This window comes from Oncorhynchus gorbuscha, unplaced genomic scaffold (genome assembly GCF_021184085.1).
Source record: "Oncorhynchus gorbuscha isolate QuinsamMale2020 ecotype Even-year unplaced genomic scaffold, OgorEven_v1.0 Un_scaffold_1637, whole genome shotgun sequence".
NCBI classification, from domain to species: Eukaryota; Metazoa; Chordata; class Actinopteri; order Salmoniformes; family Salmonidae; genus Oncorhynchus; species Oncorhynchus gorbuscha.
In genome coordinates this window covers 87501-104812 of record NW_025746360.1, presented here as the reverse complement: position 1 = coordinate 104812, position 17312 = coordinate 87501, and the positions used below count along the sequence as shown (strand labels likewise).

The 17312-nt window shown below is 43.3% G+C and overlaps 1 protein-coding gene across 1 annotated transcript; it reads left to right on the top strand.

Moving 5' to 3' along the window:
* The first annotated feature begins 663 nt into the window (after positions 1-663).
* On the top strand, positions 664-9673 carry LOC124023570 (rano class II histocompatibility antigen, A beta chain-like). Its single transcript, XM_046337945.1, has 4 exons — positions 664-877; positions 2638-2907; positions 3388-3677; positions 9578-9673. The coding sequence occupies exons 1-4, from the start codon at positions 664-666 to the stop codon at positions 9671-9673; spliced, it is 870 nt and encodes a 289-aa protein (XP_046193901.1).
* Positions 9674-17312: the final 7639 nt, after the last annotated feature.

Sequence of the window (17312 nt, the reverse complement as noted above, 5' to 3'; positions counted from 1 at the left end):
ATTCTGAAGTTTCCAGTTTGAAGTAGACTTCTTATTGCAGATGTTTTCTCCCGGAGTAGCTAGCTAACTTAATTGCTAGTTGAATAGTACATTTTACCTTCGTTGTTAACGTTGTTTTTTTGCTTGGTTCAAGCTTGACTCCCAAAATGTCAGTGTTATTGATCAGATGTTCCAGTGCCATTGCCTGTCCAAGTTTACAATGACAGCTATTACTTGATGCTTAACCTTGAAGGTGACTGTCAAGCATGGGCGAGTTAGTCACCTCCTGCACCCCAGGGCTTCTCTGATGCTCAGTCACAATGGATGGATCCTATCCTGGAGGACCACAACTATTGCAGTCTAACTATACAGATCAGCAGTGCCATGGAGATGACCCAGGTATCCAATGAGGGATCGAGAACTTTTGCCGACAGTCTGGTTGCCAAACCTGCAGATACTATACAGTATATCACAAAAGTGAGTACACCCCTCACATTTTTGTAAATATTTGAGTTTATCTTTTCATGTGACAACACTGAAGAAATGACAATTTGCTACAATGTAAAGTAGTGAGTGTACAGCTTGTATGACAGTGTACATTTGCTGTCCCCTCAAAATAACTCAACACACAGCCATTAATGTCCAAACCGCTGGCAACAAAAGCGAGTACACCCCTAATTGAAAATGTCCAAATTGGACCCAAAGTGTCAATATTTTGAGTGGCCACAATACAGCACTCAGCCTTTTGTGAATTACCTTCGCTCTGGGGATGAGGCGACTGGGGGTCGTGGATTTAACATCCGGGACGTACCGGATGAACATGAGGTGACCTTGGTCTTTCCAGCGTTTATGTGCCAAGGAGGGCAGCTCACCTGTGAGGAGGTGACCAACACTCGGCGTATTGCAAACGTCCGCATCCATGTCGAAAGGGCAATACGGCATTTGAAAGACTGTGCCAATCACACTGATCTCCATAATCGATCAAAAACTACATATCTGTGCTGGCCTTGTGAATCTGAGAGGGAGCTTATTTCCAGCAAATGGGGTGGTGTACTAGTAACCTCATTAACTGCAATGTATTGTTCAATGTAACTTATTCATTTTTATTTGAAAACATGAAATACAGTGACTGAACAAATGATGTACTACTTGGTAGTATATTTAACAGAATTGTTAGATATTACTTGTTAGATATTGCTGCACTGTCGTAACTAGAAGCACAAGCATTTCGATACACCTGCAATAACATCTGCTAAACACGTGTATGTGACCAATAAAATTAGATTTGGAGCCTCAGGTCACATTTGACCTCCAGGATCCAGAATCCCAGCTGCCGACCAGGGATGGCCAGGATGCACCACCACGCCTTTTCTCTCCACAGCAAATCCTCTGCCTTCCATCAGTTGTGTGCCTTTGTCCTTGTTGCGGTACCAAGTGGCAGAATTCCCTCTAAAAGCTAGGAGCAAGTGTTCATTTAAGAATTTCCCTGGGTTTGTTGTGCTGCGCCTGGGAACTGTTTGTGCTGTGCTGGCAGTGATGCGCAGAGTCCTTGCATTGTGCCACAGCTGGGAGGCGCTCTGCGTCTGTGTTTCATGCGTCAACCTATCCACTTGGTCTGGGCTTGGCTTAACGAAGGCTTTGTAAAAAGTTACACACTTATCACAGGTTAACTTAGTGCCATGGTCATTGTGAGGCAATTGTGGGTCAAAAGGTAGGCCTCTGAATGTAATATCTCAGATAGAGGATTGTATGTCTCACCACCAGGGAACTATAATATCTCAGATAGATTGTTGTATGTCTCTCCACCAGTGAACTATAATATTTTTGATAAATTCTTGTATGTCTCACCACAAGTGGTCTTCCTCCTGTTGTAATAGATGAGACCAACTGCACCAAAGATCACCCCCAGCACCAGCCCAGATGGCTATCTTTCTCCTCTCAGACTCTGAGTTAGAATGGCTCAAGTTACAGTCACAAAACAAACACACATCTCTAACATACATATAACCACACTTAAATCATGCAGAGTTGTGTCTGGGATGAAATAAAAGTATCTCTGAAATGGTGAACCACATTAATATGAGCTCTTTGACTCCCTACTTCACTATTTCTTTAGTTCCTTGCTCCCTTACCACAGAAATTCCAGTCAGTCACTCAGTTTGCTTCCTTACTTCCTTATTCCCTTACCCTAGCCATTTTGAGTCACACTTGCCTGCTTGTTTCCATATGTGGGAACTCCTTCAAGACTGTTGGAAAAGCATTCTTCACGAAGCTGGTTGAGAGAATGCCAAGAGTGTGCAAAGCTGTCATGAGGCCAAAGGGTGGCTACTTTGAAAAATCACAAATATAAAATATATTTTGATTCATTTCACACTTTTTGGGGGGGGTTACTACATGACTCCATATGCGTTATTTCATAGTTTTGATGTCTTCACTATTATTCAGTCCCTCCAGGGTTTCGCACAATTTTTTGTGTGTGATTTCTGCAGCCAAAAATGCTCGATTTTGCAGTAGCTGTTGTGAAATTCTGCAATATATTTGGAAATGTTTTTTTTTACATTCATTTCATAAAGTCATATGTGCTCAGTTTTAATTATTTTTTAAAAACTTTTAAAACACAAAAACCTTTATGGTTCATTCATGTTTTTTTCTCACCAGATGGACACTTTATCACCATCCTCGACCTTTGTTATTCCAGAGGGGAAGATCCCCACGATGTGGAGTACATCTGGAGAGCTATTTCAGACCTGGTGAAGGTCATGGAATACAACAGCAGTCTCAATAGATTGACTGGTTACACACCCATTGGGATACATAAGGCTGAGCAATTAAACGCCGATCCCGTGGTCCTAGCATCGTTTCAAACTCCACTTCATTTCTTCTGCAAACATTATGGTGCCGTCGCCTACGAGGCTGGAGTAAACAACAACGGAGAGCAGTTCTACGGAGAGCAGTTCTATGGAGAGCAGTGGTGGGAAAAAAGAGATTTCAGAAATTGATTTCACATCATAATTTTACAATATTTTTTTAAGCACCATTTTGTTGATTATTACATGAGTTATGTTTGGGTTTGACAAGTCATGGAATTTCCAGAAATAAACCTGTCTGTGCAGTTCTTATCTAACTCGCACCATCCCAGGGTGGAATCTTGCAGAGTTTGTTTTGAGGGAATAAAAGAGAACTAGCTCGGGTATCAGTCTTGACACAACACAAGCCACCTCAATTGACTCCATCTAAAATGACACTTACTAAAGCTTATAGGTGGAACACATTGACACCCAAGCTAGAAAGGGAACTGATCCGTATATAGATATACGACCATAGTGGACATGTCCATACCTGTCCATTGAAAAACACCAAGCAGTAGAAAACAAAATAATAGTGTTTTATTATATTATTTTCCCCTCTCAGTTGAGCCCTCCGTTCATCTGTCCATGACGCCCCACGGTGACAGACACCCCTCCATGTTGACGTGCAGCGCCTACAAGTACTACCCAAAACAGATCAGGGTGACCTGGTTGAGGAATGGACAGGAAGTGCCCTCAAACATGACTTCCTCTGAGGTGCTAGCCAATGGCGACTGGCACTATCAGATCCACTCCTACCTGGAGTACACTCCCACGCCTGGAGAGAAGATCTCCTGCATGGTGGAGCATGCCAGCTTCACTGAACCAAAGATCCTCCACTGTGGTAAGGAAGTAAGGGGACAAGGAAGTCAGGGAACAAACTGAGTGTTACTGGAATGGTTTAGGGAAGGGAATAAGGAAACAAGGAAATAAGGAAAGATTGAAATACGGGAGCAAAGAGCTCTGATAAGTTAGGTAATTAACCTGTTAAGGAAGTCGCGAATTTAAGCAGCTTTTCGCAGCTTTTCGTTAAAAATCGCGCAACATTTCAGCGCCCTGCTATTCATGCCAGGAATATAGTATATGCATATGATTAGTATGTGTGGATAGAAAACACTCAGACGTTTCTAAAACTGGTTAAATCACGGCTGTGACTATAACAGAACGTGCGTTTCATCGAAAAGTGCATGAAAATATGATCACTGAAAATGGAAAAAAGATCCTAAATGATGTTTATGGGACATCTAGGAGTGCCAAGAAAGAAGCTCGTCAAAGGTAATGAATGTTTTATATTTTATTTCAGCGTTTTTGGTTTGCGCCGGCTAACGCGAAATCTGTCGTGTTAGGTGACGTTGCAGTATTTTGAGGGTGCCTGGTATCAGATAATAGCTTCTCATGCTTTCGCCGAAAAGCATTTTACAAATCTGACTTGGTGGATAGATTCACAACGAGTGTAGCTTTAATTCAGTATATTGTATGTCAATTTTAATGAAAGTTTGAGGTTTATCAACCTCTATAGGTGGCGCTCTTTAACATTTCCGCTGATTGTGGTTCCCACCTCGGTACCACGTCCTACTGCTTCTGATCTGACTCACTAAACAGAGAACATCCCTGGTCGTCCTACTGCTTCTGATCTGGCGGACTCACTAAACAGAGAACATCCCTGGTCGTCCTACTGCTTCTGATCTGGCGGACTCACTAAACAGAGAACATCCCTGATCGTCCTACTGCTTCTGATCTGATCGGACTCACTAAACAGAGAACATCCCTGGTCGCCCTACTGCTTCTGATCTGGGAGACTCACTAAACAGAGAACATCCCTGGTCGTCCTACAGCTTCTGATCTGAAGACTCACTAAACAGAGAACATCCCTGGTCGTCCTACAGCTTCTGATCTGACTCCCTAAACAGAGAACATCCCTGGTCCTCCCTACTGCTTCTGATCAGACTCACTAAACAGAGAACATCCCTGGTGGTCCTACTGCTTCTGATCGGACTCACTAAACAGAACATCCCTGGTCGTCCTACTGCTTCTGATCTGAGGACTCACTAAACAGAACATCCATGGTCGTCCTTCTGATCTGAAGACTCACTAAACAGAACGTCCCTGGTCGTCCTTCTGATCTGAAGACTCACTAAACAGAGAACATCCCTGGTCCTCCCTACTGCTTCTGATCTGGCAGACTCACTAAACAGAACATCCCTTGTCGTCCTACTGCTTCTGATCTGAAGACTCACTAAACAGAGAACATCCCTGGTCGTCCTACTGCTTCTGATCTGGCGGACTCACTAAACAGAGAACATGCCTGGTCGTCCTACTGCTTCTGATTTGGCGGACTCACTAAACAGAGAACATCCCTGGTCGTCCTACTGCTTCTGATCTGACTCACTAAACAGAGAACATCCCTGGTCGTCCTACTGCTTCTGATCAGACTCACTAAACAGAGAACATCCCTGGTCCTCCCTACTGCTTCTGATCTGACTCACTAAACAGAGAACATCCCTGGTCGTCCTTCTGATCTGAAGACTCACTAAACAGAGAACATCCCTGGTCCTCCCTACTGCTTCTGATCTGAAGACTCACTAAACAGAGAACATCCCTGGTCATCCTTCTGATCTGGGAGACTCACTAAACAGAGAACATCCCTGGTCGTCCTACTGCTTCTGATCTGACTCACTAAACAGAGAACATCCCTGGTCGTCCTACAGCTTCTGATCTGACTCCCTAAACAGAGAACATCCCTGGTCCTCCCTACTGCTTCTGATCAGACTCACTAAACAGAGAACATCCCTGGTCGTCCTACTCCTTCTGATCTGAAGACTCACTAAACAGAGAACATCCCTGGTCGTCCTACTCCTTCTGATCTGAAGACTCACTAAACAGAGAACATCCCTGGTCGTCCTACTCCTTCTGATCTGAAGACTCACTAAACACACATGATTTGTTTGTAAACAATGACTGAGTTTACCAGAAAATGGTGTCGCCTGGTTTGATTAATAGAAGGAATTTGAATTGATTTATACTTTAACTTTTGATACTTAAGTATATTTTATCAATTGCATTGACTTTTTTTTACTGAAGAATATATAAAACCAAACACATTTAGACTATTACTCAAGTAGTATTTTACTGGGTGACTTTCACTTTTACTTGAATCATTTTCTATAAAGATACTTTTACTCAAATATGACAATTAAGTACTTTTTCCACCACTGCTTATACATATAACTTTTGTAATACTTGGGAGTGCTGGGTTTACGAATAAAAGCTTTAAAATGAAGTTTTGAAACTGGCCTCACTTTCTCAATGACTTGACCTGACTAAAAGGAACCAAAATCTTCACATGCATTTTTATCTGACAATATTTAGCAATAATTAGAAAACCATTAGAAGCACAATGACCATGTAATATATGGGGATTTGAGAGTGGATGTATTAACATTACAATAACAACGAGTCACTATTACCACAGATAAGTCTGACTTCATTAACATTACAATAACAGCGAGTCACTATTACCACAGATAAGCCTGACTTCATTAACATTACAATAACAGCGAGTCACTATTACCACAGATAAGTCTGACTTCATTAACATTACAATAACAGCGAGTCACTATTACCACAGATAAGTCTGACTTCATTAACATTACAATAACAGCGAGTCACTATTACCACAGATAAAAGGGGAAACAGTTAAATGTATCTTCAGCGTTACCTCTGTGCTATTGGCTCAGTCAAAACCACCAACTAGTGGATGAGGTGGGTCAAGTTAGTAGTAACAGTCCTGGTTCATTATTATTGGTACATGTAGGCTCTACTTGGCAGCTAAAAAGCTGAATTACAGTACACCTCCTGTACAAGTAAACAAGGACAATTAAACCGCCAGGATGGGAGGCTCTAGGAGTTGAAGCCGATTGGAAAGTATTGAGAGCGGAGGAAGCATCGATGGTATTACTGATGAAGGAGCTGGTCAGACTCAGACACATTCTACGACTTGACTTCTAGTCACAGGAATTCTACTTTTCAGTTGATATTTTGAATGCAATCTGTTGAAGTAAGACTTATCTTAAATGCACTCTGTTGAAGTCAGACTTATCTTAAATGCACTCTGTTGAAGTCAGACTTATCTTAAATGCAGACTTATCTTAAATGCACTCTGTTGAAGTCAGACTTATCTTGAATGCACTCTGTTGAAGTCAGACTTATCTTAAATGCACTCTGTTGAAGTCAGACTTATCTTGAATGCACTCTGTTGAAGTCAGACTTATCTTGAATGCACTCTGTTGAAGTCAGACTTATCTTGAATGCACTCTGTTGAAGTCAGACTTATCTTGAATGCACTCTGTTGAAGTCAGACTTATCTTAAATGCACTCTGTTGAAGTCAGACTTATCTTGAATGCACTCTGTTGAAGTCAGACTTATCTTGAATGCACTCTGTTGAAGTAAGACTTATCTTGAATGCACTCTATCTGGTTTGAGGTGGGCTGGGACTGTGCTATGTAAACAACAACAACAAATAAAACAAGTGGAATTGGTGAACATGTGAGAAAGCACATGCAGGCTATGGACAGTTTTATTTTATTAGCAAACTACATGATTAAACATGATGTGATTTTAACAGTAAAGTGGGTTTCCTGTATGGACACAGAGCTTGTTTTTCTCTGTCTAGTAGGAAGCCAATTGTAGAATCAACTTTTCTACCTGTTCTTGACTATGGTGATACCATCTCCTGAAGTACAACTGACTCTTCTCTAAAATCCCTTGATTGTGTTTATTTACATGTACATTTAAGTCATTTAGCAGACGCTCTTATCCAGAGCCCTTCATTTATTACATCTGACAGCTTTAATACTCATCACTGCATCCTTTACCAAGTTGTCTGGGACCTCTTTTAAAGACACGTAGATCACCTCATTACTGTCTTGTTGTTTATTAAGCTCTACTCCACAAGCTGCCCACATACCTCACATCTCTGTTCATATGTTGGTTTCAGGACATTGTCTGGATCATTTGGTGTCTCTGGGGCAATTTAGGAAATTGGTTAAGGATTTTAACAGTGATGAATGTGTTTGTTTTATCTGATAATGGCTAATGTGTATATTGTATATATTGTATAATGTGTATATTGTATATATTGTATAATGTGTATATTGTATATATTGTATAATGTGTATATTGTATATATTGTATAATGTGTATATTGTATGTGTATATTGTGTATAATGTGTATTTTGTGTATATTGTATGTGTATAATGTGTATGTTGTATATATTGTATATTGTGTATAATCTGTATTTTGTGTATATTGTATGTGTATAATGTGTATATTGTATGTGTATAATGTGTATGTTGTATATATTGTATATTGTGTATAATGTGTATGTTGTATATATTGTATAATGTGTATATTGTATGTGTATATTGTGTATATTGTATGTGTATATTGTGTATAATGTGTATATTGTGTATATATAACTGTGTGTGTGCTGATGTGACTGTTGTTCCCAGGGCTTGTGAATGAGACCTAAGCCTCAGTGTGTCTCTCTTCTTTAATACAAGTTTAATAAATCAAATAAAACTTTGACTTCCTTACCCGCTTAGATGAAACACATCAGGTGTTTTCATTGGTCCACCACGTGAGAGAAGGGAGGAGCCAGGGAGGGAGGTATTGGTGCTCCATGTATAGCCTCCATTCATGTGTATTTTATTTGTCTTGTTCTATATATTTTTTTATGTTTTTAATATGCATAGTTGGGAAACGCTTGTAAGCAAGTATTTCACGGTAAAGTTTACACTAGTTGTATACGGCACATGTTAAAAATAGAATTTGATTTGATTTGAGGTTAGAGTACGAGGCCTATTCAAGTCGGTTTAGCTGTTACAACCTATTCTATCCACTAGGTGGCAGTACCTGTTCAAATGATAAACACGCTATGTAGAGACCTGTATCTGTCTGTCTCTTTTGTCAAATCAATTCAAATCTGATTTTATTGGTCACACGCGCCGAATACAACAAGTGAAGGCTTTACAGTGAAATGTTTTACTTACGAACTCGTTCCCAACAATGCAGAGTTAAAAAAGTCAACCAAATATTTGCTAAATAAAAGGAAATAGTAACAATAAAAACAATAGTGAGGCGATATCCAAGGACCAGAACGGAGTCAATGTGCAGGGCTACGAGGTAGCTGGTTGAGGTAATATGTACATGTAGGTAGGGGTAAAAGTGACTAGGCTATCAGGATAGATAATAAACAGAGTTGCAGCAGTGTTTGTGTGTGTGGGAGCGTATGTAATGTGTGAGTGTGTGGGTAGAGTCTAGTGTGTGTGTTGGAGTGTATGTGGTGTAGTGTGTGTGGGTAGAGTCTAGTGAGTGTGGGTAGAGTCTAGTGAGTGTGTGGGTAGAGTCTAGTGAGTGTGGGGGTAGAGTCTAGTGAGTGTGTGGGTAGAGTCTAGTGAGTGTGTGGGTAGAGTCTAGTGAGTGTGTGGGTAGAGTCTAGTGAGTGTGTGGGTAGAGTCTAGTGAGTGTGTGGGTAGAGTCTAGTGAGTGTGTGTGTAGAGTCTAGTGAGTGTGTGGGTAGAGTCTAGTGAGTGTGTGGGTAGAGTCTAGTGAGTGTGTGGGTAGAGTCTAGTGAGTGTGTGGGTAGAGTCTAGTGAGAGTGCAGTTGTAATTCTGAAACTCAGGTGTGTCAAACCATTTGTCGGCCCATCTCCTGATTTTTTTATCTATTGACCCTTGACCTTTGTTCAGAGCCCTATGCTGCTCTGGGGTTGGCGGGTGGTGGGACACAATGCAGATAGTCCGGTTAGCAAATGTTCGGAGGCGCTGGTTGGTCGGCCCAATTGAGGTAGTATGTACATGAATGTATAGTTAAAGTGACTATGCATATATGATAAACAGAGTAGCAGCAGTGTAAAAGAGGGGTTGGGGGGGTGTCACACAATGCAAATAGTCCGGGTAGCCATTTGATTACCTGTTCAGGAGTCTTATGGCTTGGGGGTAAAAACTGTTGAGAAGCCTTTTGGTTCTAGACTTGGCACTCCGGTACCGCTCGCCATGCGGTAGTAGAGAGAACAGTTTATGACTGGGGGCTTTAACAATTTTTAGGTCCTTCCTCTGACACCGCCTGGTGTAGAGGTCCTGGATGGCCGGCAGCTTAGCCCCAGTGATGTACTGGGCCGTACGCAGTAGTGCCTTGCGGTCAGAGGCCGAGAAATTGCCGTACCAGGCAGTGATGCAACCTGGATGCTCTCGATGTTGCAGCTGTAGAACCTTTTGAGGGTCTCCGGACCCATGCCAAATCTTTTTAGTTTCCTGAGGGGGAATAGAATTTGTCGTACCCCCTTCACTACTGTCTTGGTGTGATTTGGACCATTCTAGTTTGTTCTTGATGTGGACACCAAGGAACTTGAAGCTCTCAATCTGCCCCACTACAGCCCCGTCGATGAGAATGGAGGTGTGCTCGGTCTTCCTTTTCCTGTAGTCCACAATCATCTCCTTAGTCTTGGTTACGTTGAGGGATAGGTTGTTATTCTGGCACCAGCCAGCCAAGTCTCTGACCTCCTCCCTATAGGCTGTCTCATCGTTGTCGGTGATCAGGCCTACACAAAGGCAACCTGCCTAAATGACTACAGACCCGTATCACTAACGTCCATAGCCATGAAGTGCTTTGAAAGGTTGGTAATGGCTCACATCAACACCATTATCCCAGAAACCCAAGACCCACTCCAATTTGCATACCGCCCAAACAGATCCACAGATGATGCCATCTCTATTGCACTCCACACTGCCCTTTCCTACCTGGACAAAAGGAACCCTTATGTGAGAATGCTATTCATTGACTACAGCTCATCGTTCAACACCAGGATCCTGGACTTCCTGACGGGCCGCCCTCAGGCGGTGAGGGTAGGTAGCAACATCTGCCACACTGATCGTCAACACTGGAGCTCCCCAAGGGTGAGTGCTCAGTCCCCTCCTGTACTCTGTTCAACCACGACTGCTTCTGGTTTGGGTATGTACGTACACTCACTGTGGGCACGACGTCCTCAATGCACTTAGTGTTAAAGCCAGTGACTGATGTGGTGTACTCCTCAATGCCATCGTAAGAATCCCGGAACATGTTCCATACTGTGGAGCAAAACAATCCTGTAGCTTAGGATCTGCTTCATCTGATTACTTTTTTATAGACCGAGTCACTGGTGCTTCCTGCTTTAATTTTTGCTTGTAAGCAGGAATCAGGAGGATAGAGATGTGGAGGGCGAGGAAGAGCTTTGTACGCGTCTCTGTGTGTGGAGTACAGGTGATCTAGAATTTCTTTCCCTCTGGTTAGACACATTTAACATGTTGATAGAGACTTGGTAGAACTGATTTAAGTTTCCCTGCATTAAAGCCTCCGGCCACTAGGAGCGCCACCTCTGGGTGAGCGGTTTCCTGTTTGCTTATTTCCTTATACAGCTGACTGAGTGCGGTCTTAGTGGCCGGAGACTTTAATACAGGGAAACTTAAATCAGTTCTGTGGTGGTAAATAAACAGCCATGAAAAGTATACCTGAAAACTCTCTAGGCAAGTAGTGTGGCCTGAAATTTATTACAGGATACTCTACTTCAGGCGAGCAAAATCTAGAGACTTCCCTAGATTTCGTGCACCAGCTGTTGTTTACAAATATGCACCAGGCATCCGGCTCTTTGTCCTCTGTACCTACATCGCTTCCTCTTGCAAATAACGGGGATGTCGGCCCTGAGGGGTGTTTGGAGAATGTCTTGTGCGTCCTCCTAGTTGTAGAATAAATCTTTGTCTAATCCGAGGTGATTGATCTCTGTCCTGATATCCAGAAGCTCTTTGTCTAATCCGAGGTGAGTGATCGCTGTCCTGATATCCAGAAGCTCTTTGTCTAATCCGAGGTGAGTGATCGCTGTCCTGATATCCAGAATCTCTTTGTCTAATCCGAGGTGAGTGATCGCTGTCCTGATATCCAGAAGTTCTTTGTCTAATCCGAAGTGAGTGATCGCTGTCCTGATATCCAGAAGATATTTGTCTAATCCGAGGTGAGTGATTGCTGTCCTGACATCCAAAAGATCTTAGTCTAATCCGAGGTGAGTGATCGCTGTTCTGACATCCAGAAGATATTTGTCTAATCCGAGGTGAGTGATTGCTGTCCTGACATCCAGAAGATTTTAGTCTAATCCGAGGTGAGTGATCGCTGTCCTGATATCTAGAAGCTCTTAGTCTAATCCGAAGTGAGTGATCGCTGTCCTGATATCTAGAAGCTCTTAGTCTAATCCGAGGTGAGTGATCGCTGTCCTGACATCTAGAAGCTCTTAGTCTAATCCGAGGTGAGTGATCGCTGTCCTGATATCTAGAAGCTCTTAGTCTAATCCGAGGTGAGTGATCGCTGTCCTGATATCTAGAAGCTCTTAGTCTAATCCGAGGTGAGTGATCGCTGTCCTGATATCTAGAAGCTCTTAGTCTAATCCGAGGTGAGTGATCGCTGTCCTGATATCTAGAAGCTCTTAGTCTAATCCGAGGTGAGTGATCGCTGTCCTGATATCTAGAAGCTCTTAGTCTAATCCGAGGTGAGTGATCGCTGTCCTGACATCTAGAAGCTCTTAGTCTAATCCGAGATGAGTGATCGCTGTTCTGACATCCAGAAGCTCTTAGTCTAATCCGAGGTGAGTGATCGCTGTCCTGATATCCAGAAGCTCTTTGTCTAATCCGAAGTGAGTGATCGCTGTCCTGATATCCAGAAGATCTTAGTCTAATCTGAGGTGAGTGATCGCTGTTCTGACATCCAGAAGATATTTGTCTAATCCGAGGTGAGTGATTGCTGTCCTGACATCCAGAAGATTTTAGTCTAATCCGAGGTGAGTGATCGCTGTCCTGATATCTAGAAGCTCTTAGTCTAATCCAAGGTGAGTGATCGCTGTTCTGACATCCAGAAGCTCTTTGTCTAATCCGAAGTGAGTGATCGCTGTCCTGATATCCAGAAGCTCTTTGTCTAATCCGAAGTGAGTGATCGCTGTCCTGATATCCAGAAGATTTTAGTCTAATCTGAGGTGAGTGATCGCTGTTCTGACATCCAGAAGATATTTGTCTAATCCGAGGTGAGTGATTGCTGTCCTGACATCCAAAAGATCTTAGTCTAATCCGAGGTGAGTGATCGCTGTCCTGATATCTAGAAGCTCTTAGTCTAATCCGAGGTGAGTGATCGCTCTCCTGATATCTAGAAGCTCTTAGTCTAATCCGAGGTGAGTGATCGCTGTTCTGACATCCAGAAGCTCTTTGTCTAATCCGAAGTGAGTGATCTCTGTCCTGATATCTAGAAGCTCTTAGTCTAATCCGAGGTGAGTGATCGCTGTCCTGACATCCAGAAGCTCTTAGTCTAATCCGAGGTGAGTGATCGCTGTCCTGATATCTAGAAGCTCTTTGTCTAATCCGAGGTGAGTGATCGCTGTCCTGATATCTAGAAGCTCTTAGTCTAATCCGAGGTGAGTGATCGCTGTTCTGATATCTAGAAACTCTTAGTCTAATCCGAGGTGAGTGATCGCTGTCCTGATATCTAGAAGCTCTTAGTCTAATCCGAGGTGAGTGATCGCTCTCCTGATATCTAGAAGCTCTTAGTCTAATCCGAGGTGAGTGATCGCTGTTCTGACATCCAGAAGCTCTTTGTCTAATCCGAAGTGAGTGATCGCTGTCCTGATATCTAGAAGCTCTTAGTCTAATCCGAGGTGAGTGATCGCTGTCCTGACATCCAGAAGCTCTTAGTCTAATCCGAGGTGAGTGATCGCTGTCCTGATATCTAGAAGCTCTTTGTCTAATCCGAGGTGAGTGATCGCTGTCCTGATATCTAGAAGCTCTTAGTCTAATCCGAGGTGAGTGATCGCTGTCCTGACATCTAGAAGCTCTTAGTCTAATCCGAGATGAGTGATCGCTGTTCTGACATCCAGAAGCTCTTAGTCTAATCCGAGGTGAGTGATCGCTGTCCTGATATCCAGAAGCTCTTTGTCTAATCCGAAGTGAGTGATCGCTGTCCTGATATCCAGAAGATCTTAGTCTAATCTGAGGTGAGTGATCGCTGTTCTGACATCCAGAAGATATTTGTCTAATCCGAGGTGAGTGATTGCTGTCCTGACATCCAGAAGATCTTAGTCTAATCCGAGGTGAGTGATCGCTGTCCTGATATCTAGAAGCTCTTAGTCTAATCCAAGGTGAGTGATCGCTGTTCTGACATCCAGAAGCTCTTTGTCTAATCCGAAGTGAGTGATCGCTGTCCTGATATCCAGAAGCTCTTTGTCTAATCCGAAGTGAGTGATCGCTGTCCTGATATCCAGAAGATTTTAGTCTAATCTGAGGTGAGTGATCGCTGTTCTGACATCCAGAAGATATTTGTCTAATCCGAGGTGAGTGATTGCTGTCCTGACATCCAAAAGATCTTAGTCTAATCCGAGGTGAGTGATCGCTGTCCTGATATCTAGAAGCTCTTAGTCTAATCCGAGGTGAGTGATCGCTCTCCTGATATCTAGAAGCTCTTAGTCTAATCCGAGGTGAGTGATCGCTGTTCTGACATCCAGAAGCTCTTTGTCTAATCCGAAGTGAGTGATCTCTGTCCTGATATCTAGAAGCTCTTAGTCTAATCCGAGGTGAGTGATCGCTGTCCTGACATCCAGAAGCTCTTAGTCTAATCCGAGGTGAGTGATCGCTGTCCTGATATCTAGAAGCTCTTTGTCTAATCCGAGGTGAGTGATCGCTGTCCTGATATCTAGAAGCTCTTAGTCTAATCCGAGGTGAGTGATCGCTGTTCTGATATCTAGAAACTCTTAGTCTAATCCGAGGTGAGTGATCGCTGTCCTGATATCTAGAAGCTCTTAGTCTAATCCGAGGTGAGTGATCGCTCTCCTGATATCTAGAAGCTCTTAGTCTAATCCGAGGTGAGTGATCGCTGTTCTGACATCCAGAAGCTCTTTGTCTAATCCGAAGTGAGTGATCGCTGTCCTGATATCTAGAAGCTCTTAGTCTAATCCGAGGTGAGTGATCGCTGTCCTGACATCCAGAAGCTCTTAGTCTAATCCGAGGTGAGTGATCGCTGTCCTGATATCTAGAAGCTCTTTGTCTAATCCGAGGTGAGTGATCGCTGTCCTGATATCTAGAAGCTCTTAGTCTAATCCGAGGTGAGTGATCGCTGTTCTGATATCTAGAAACTCTTAGTCTAATCCGAGGTGAGTGATCGCTGTCCTGATATCTAGAAGCTCTTAGTCTAATCCGAGGTGAGTGATCGCTGTCCTGACATCTAGAAGCTCTTAGTCTAATCCGAGATGAGTGATCGCTGTTCTGACATCCAGAAACTCTTAGTCTAATCCGAGGTGAGTGATCGCTGTCCTGATATCTAGAAGCTCTTAGTCTAATCCGAGGTGAGTGATCGCTGTTCTGATATCTAGAAACTCTTAGTCTAATCCGAGGTGAGTGATCGCTGTCCTGATATCTAGAAGCTCTTAGTCTAATCCGAGGTGAGTGATCGCTCTCCTGATATCTAGAAGCTCTTAGTCTAATCCGAGGTGAGTGATCGCTGTTCTGACATCCAGAAGCTCTTTGTCTAATCCGAAGTGAGTGATCGCTGTCCTGATATCTAGAAGCTCTTAGTCTAATCCGAGGTGAGTGATCGCTGTCCTGACATCCAGAAGCTCTTAGTCTAATCCGAGGTGAGTGATCGCTGTTCTGACATCCAGAAGATATTTGTCTAATCCGAGGTGAGTGATTGCTGTCCTGACATCCAGAAGATCTTAGTCTAATCCGAGGTGAGTGATCGCTGTCCTGATATCTAGAAGCTCTTAGTCTAATCCGAGGTGAGTGATCGTTGTCCTGATATCTAGAAGCTCTTAGTCTAATCCGAGGTGAGTGATCGCTGTCCTGATATCTAGAAGCTCTTAGTCTAATCCGAGGTGAGTGATCGCTGTCCTGATATCTAGAAGCTCTTTGTCTAATCCGAGGTGAGTGATCGCTGTCCTGATATCTAGAAGCTCTTAGTCTAATCCGAGGTGAGTGATCGCTGTCCTGATATCTAGAAGCTCTTAGTCTATTCCGAGGTGAGTGATCGCTGTCCTGATATCTAGCAGCTCTTAGTCTAATCCGAGGTGAGTGATCGCTGTCCTGACATCTAGAAGCTCTTAGTCTAATCCGAGGTGAGTGATCGCTGTCCTGATATCTAGAAGCTCTTAGTCTAATCCGAGGTGAGTGATCGCTGTCCTGATATCTAGAAGCTCTTAGTCTAATCCGAGGTGATTGATCGCTGTCCTGATATCTAGAAGCTCTTAGTCTAATCCGAGGTGAGTGATCGCTGTCCTGATATCTAGAAGCTCTTAGTCTAATCCGAGGTGAGTGATCGCTGTTCTGATATCTAGAAGCTCTTAGTCTAATCCGAGGTGAGTGATCGCTGTCCTGACATCTAGAAGCTCTTAGTCTAATCCGAGGTGAGTGATCACTGTCCTGACATCTAGAAGCTCTTAGTCTAATCTGAGGTGAGTGATCGCTGTGCTGATATCTAGAAGCTCTTAGTCTAATCCGAGGTGAGTGATCGCTGTCCTGACATCTAGAAGCTCTTAGTCTAATCCGAGGTGAGTGATCGCTGTCCTGATATCTAGAAGCTCTTAGTCTAATCCGAGGTGAGTGATCGCTGTCCTGATATCTAGAAGCTCTTAGTCTAATCCGAGGTGAGTGATCGCTGTCCTGACATCTAGAAGCTCTTAGTCTATTCTGAGGTGAGTGATCGCTGTCCTGATATCTAGAAGCTCTTAGTTTAATCCGAGGTGAGTGATCTCTGTCCTGATATCTAGAAGCTCTTAGTCTAATCCGAGGTGAGTGATCGCTGTTCTGACATCTAGAAGCTCTTTGTCTAATCCGAGGTGAGTGATCGCTGTCCTGATATCTAGAAGCTCTTAGTCTAATCCGAGGTGAGTGATCGCTGTTTTGACATCTAGAAGCTCTTTGTCTAATCCGAGGTGAGTGATCGTTGTTCTGACATCTAGAAGCTCTTAGTCTAATCCGAGGTGAGTGATCGCTGTCCTGACATCTAGGAGCTCTTAGTCTAATCCGACGTGAGTGATCGTTGTTCTGACATCTAGAAGCTCTTAGTCTAATCCGAGGTGAGTGATCGCTGTCCTGATATCTAGAAGCTCTTAGTCTAATCCGAGGTGAGTGATCGCTGTCCTGATATCTAGAAGCTCTTAGTCTAATCCGAGGTGAGTGATCGCTGTTCTGACATCCAGAAGCTCTTTTCTGCCATAGAATACGGTTGCAGAAACATCATAATGGCACAGTTGGTTGGGCTCCTGTAAAACTGCTGCCATTTCTTCCGGTGACATTTTGACCAAACCTTTAGGCCCTACCTGTGCCTCAATGAAACCAGTGTCCTTTAGATTTGGGCCCAGGCCCTACCTGTGCCTCAATGAAACCAGTGTCCTTTAGATTTGGGCCCAGACCCTACCTGTGCCTCCAA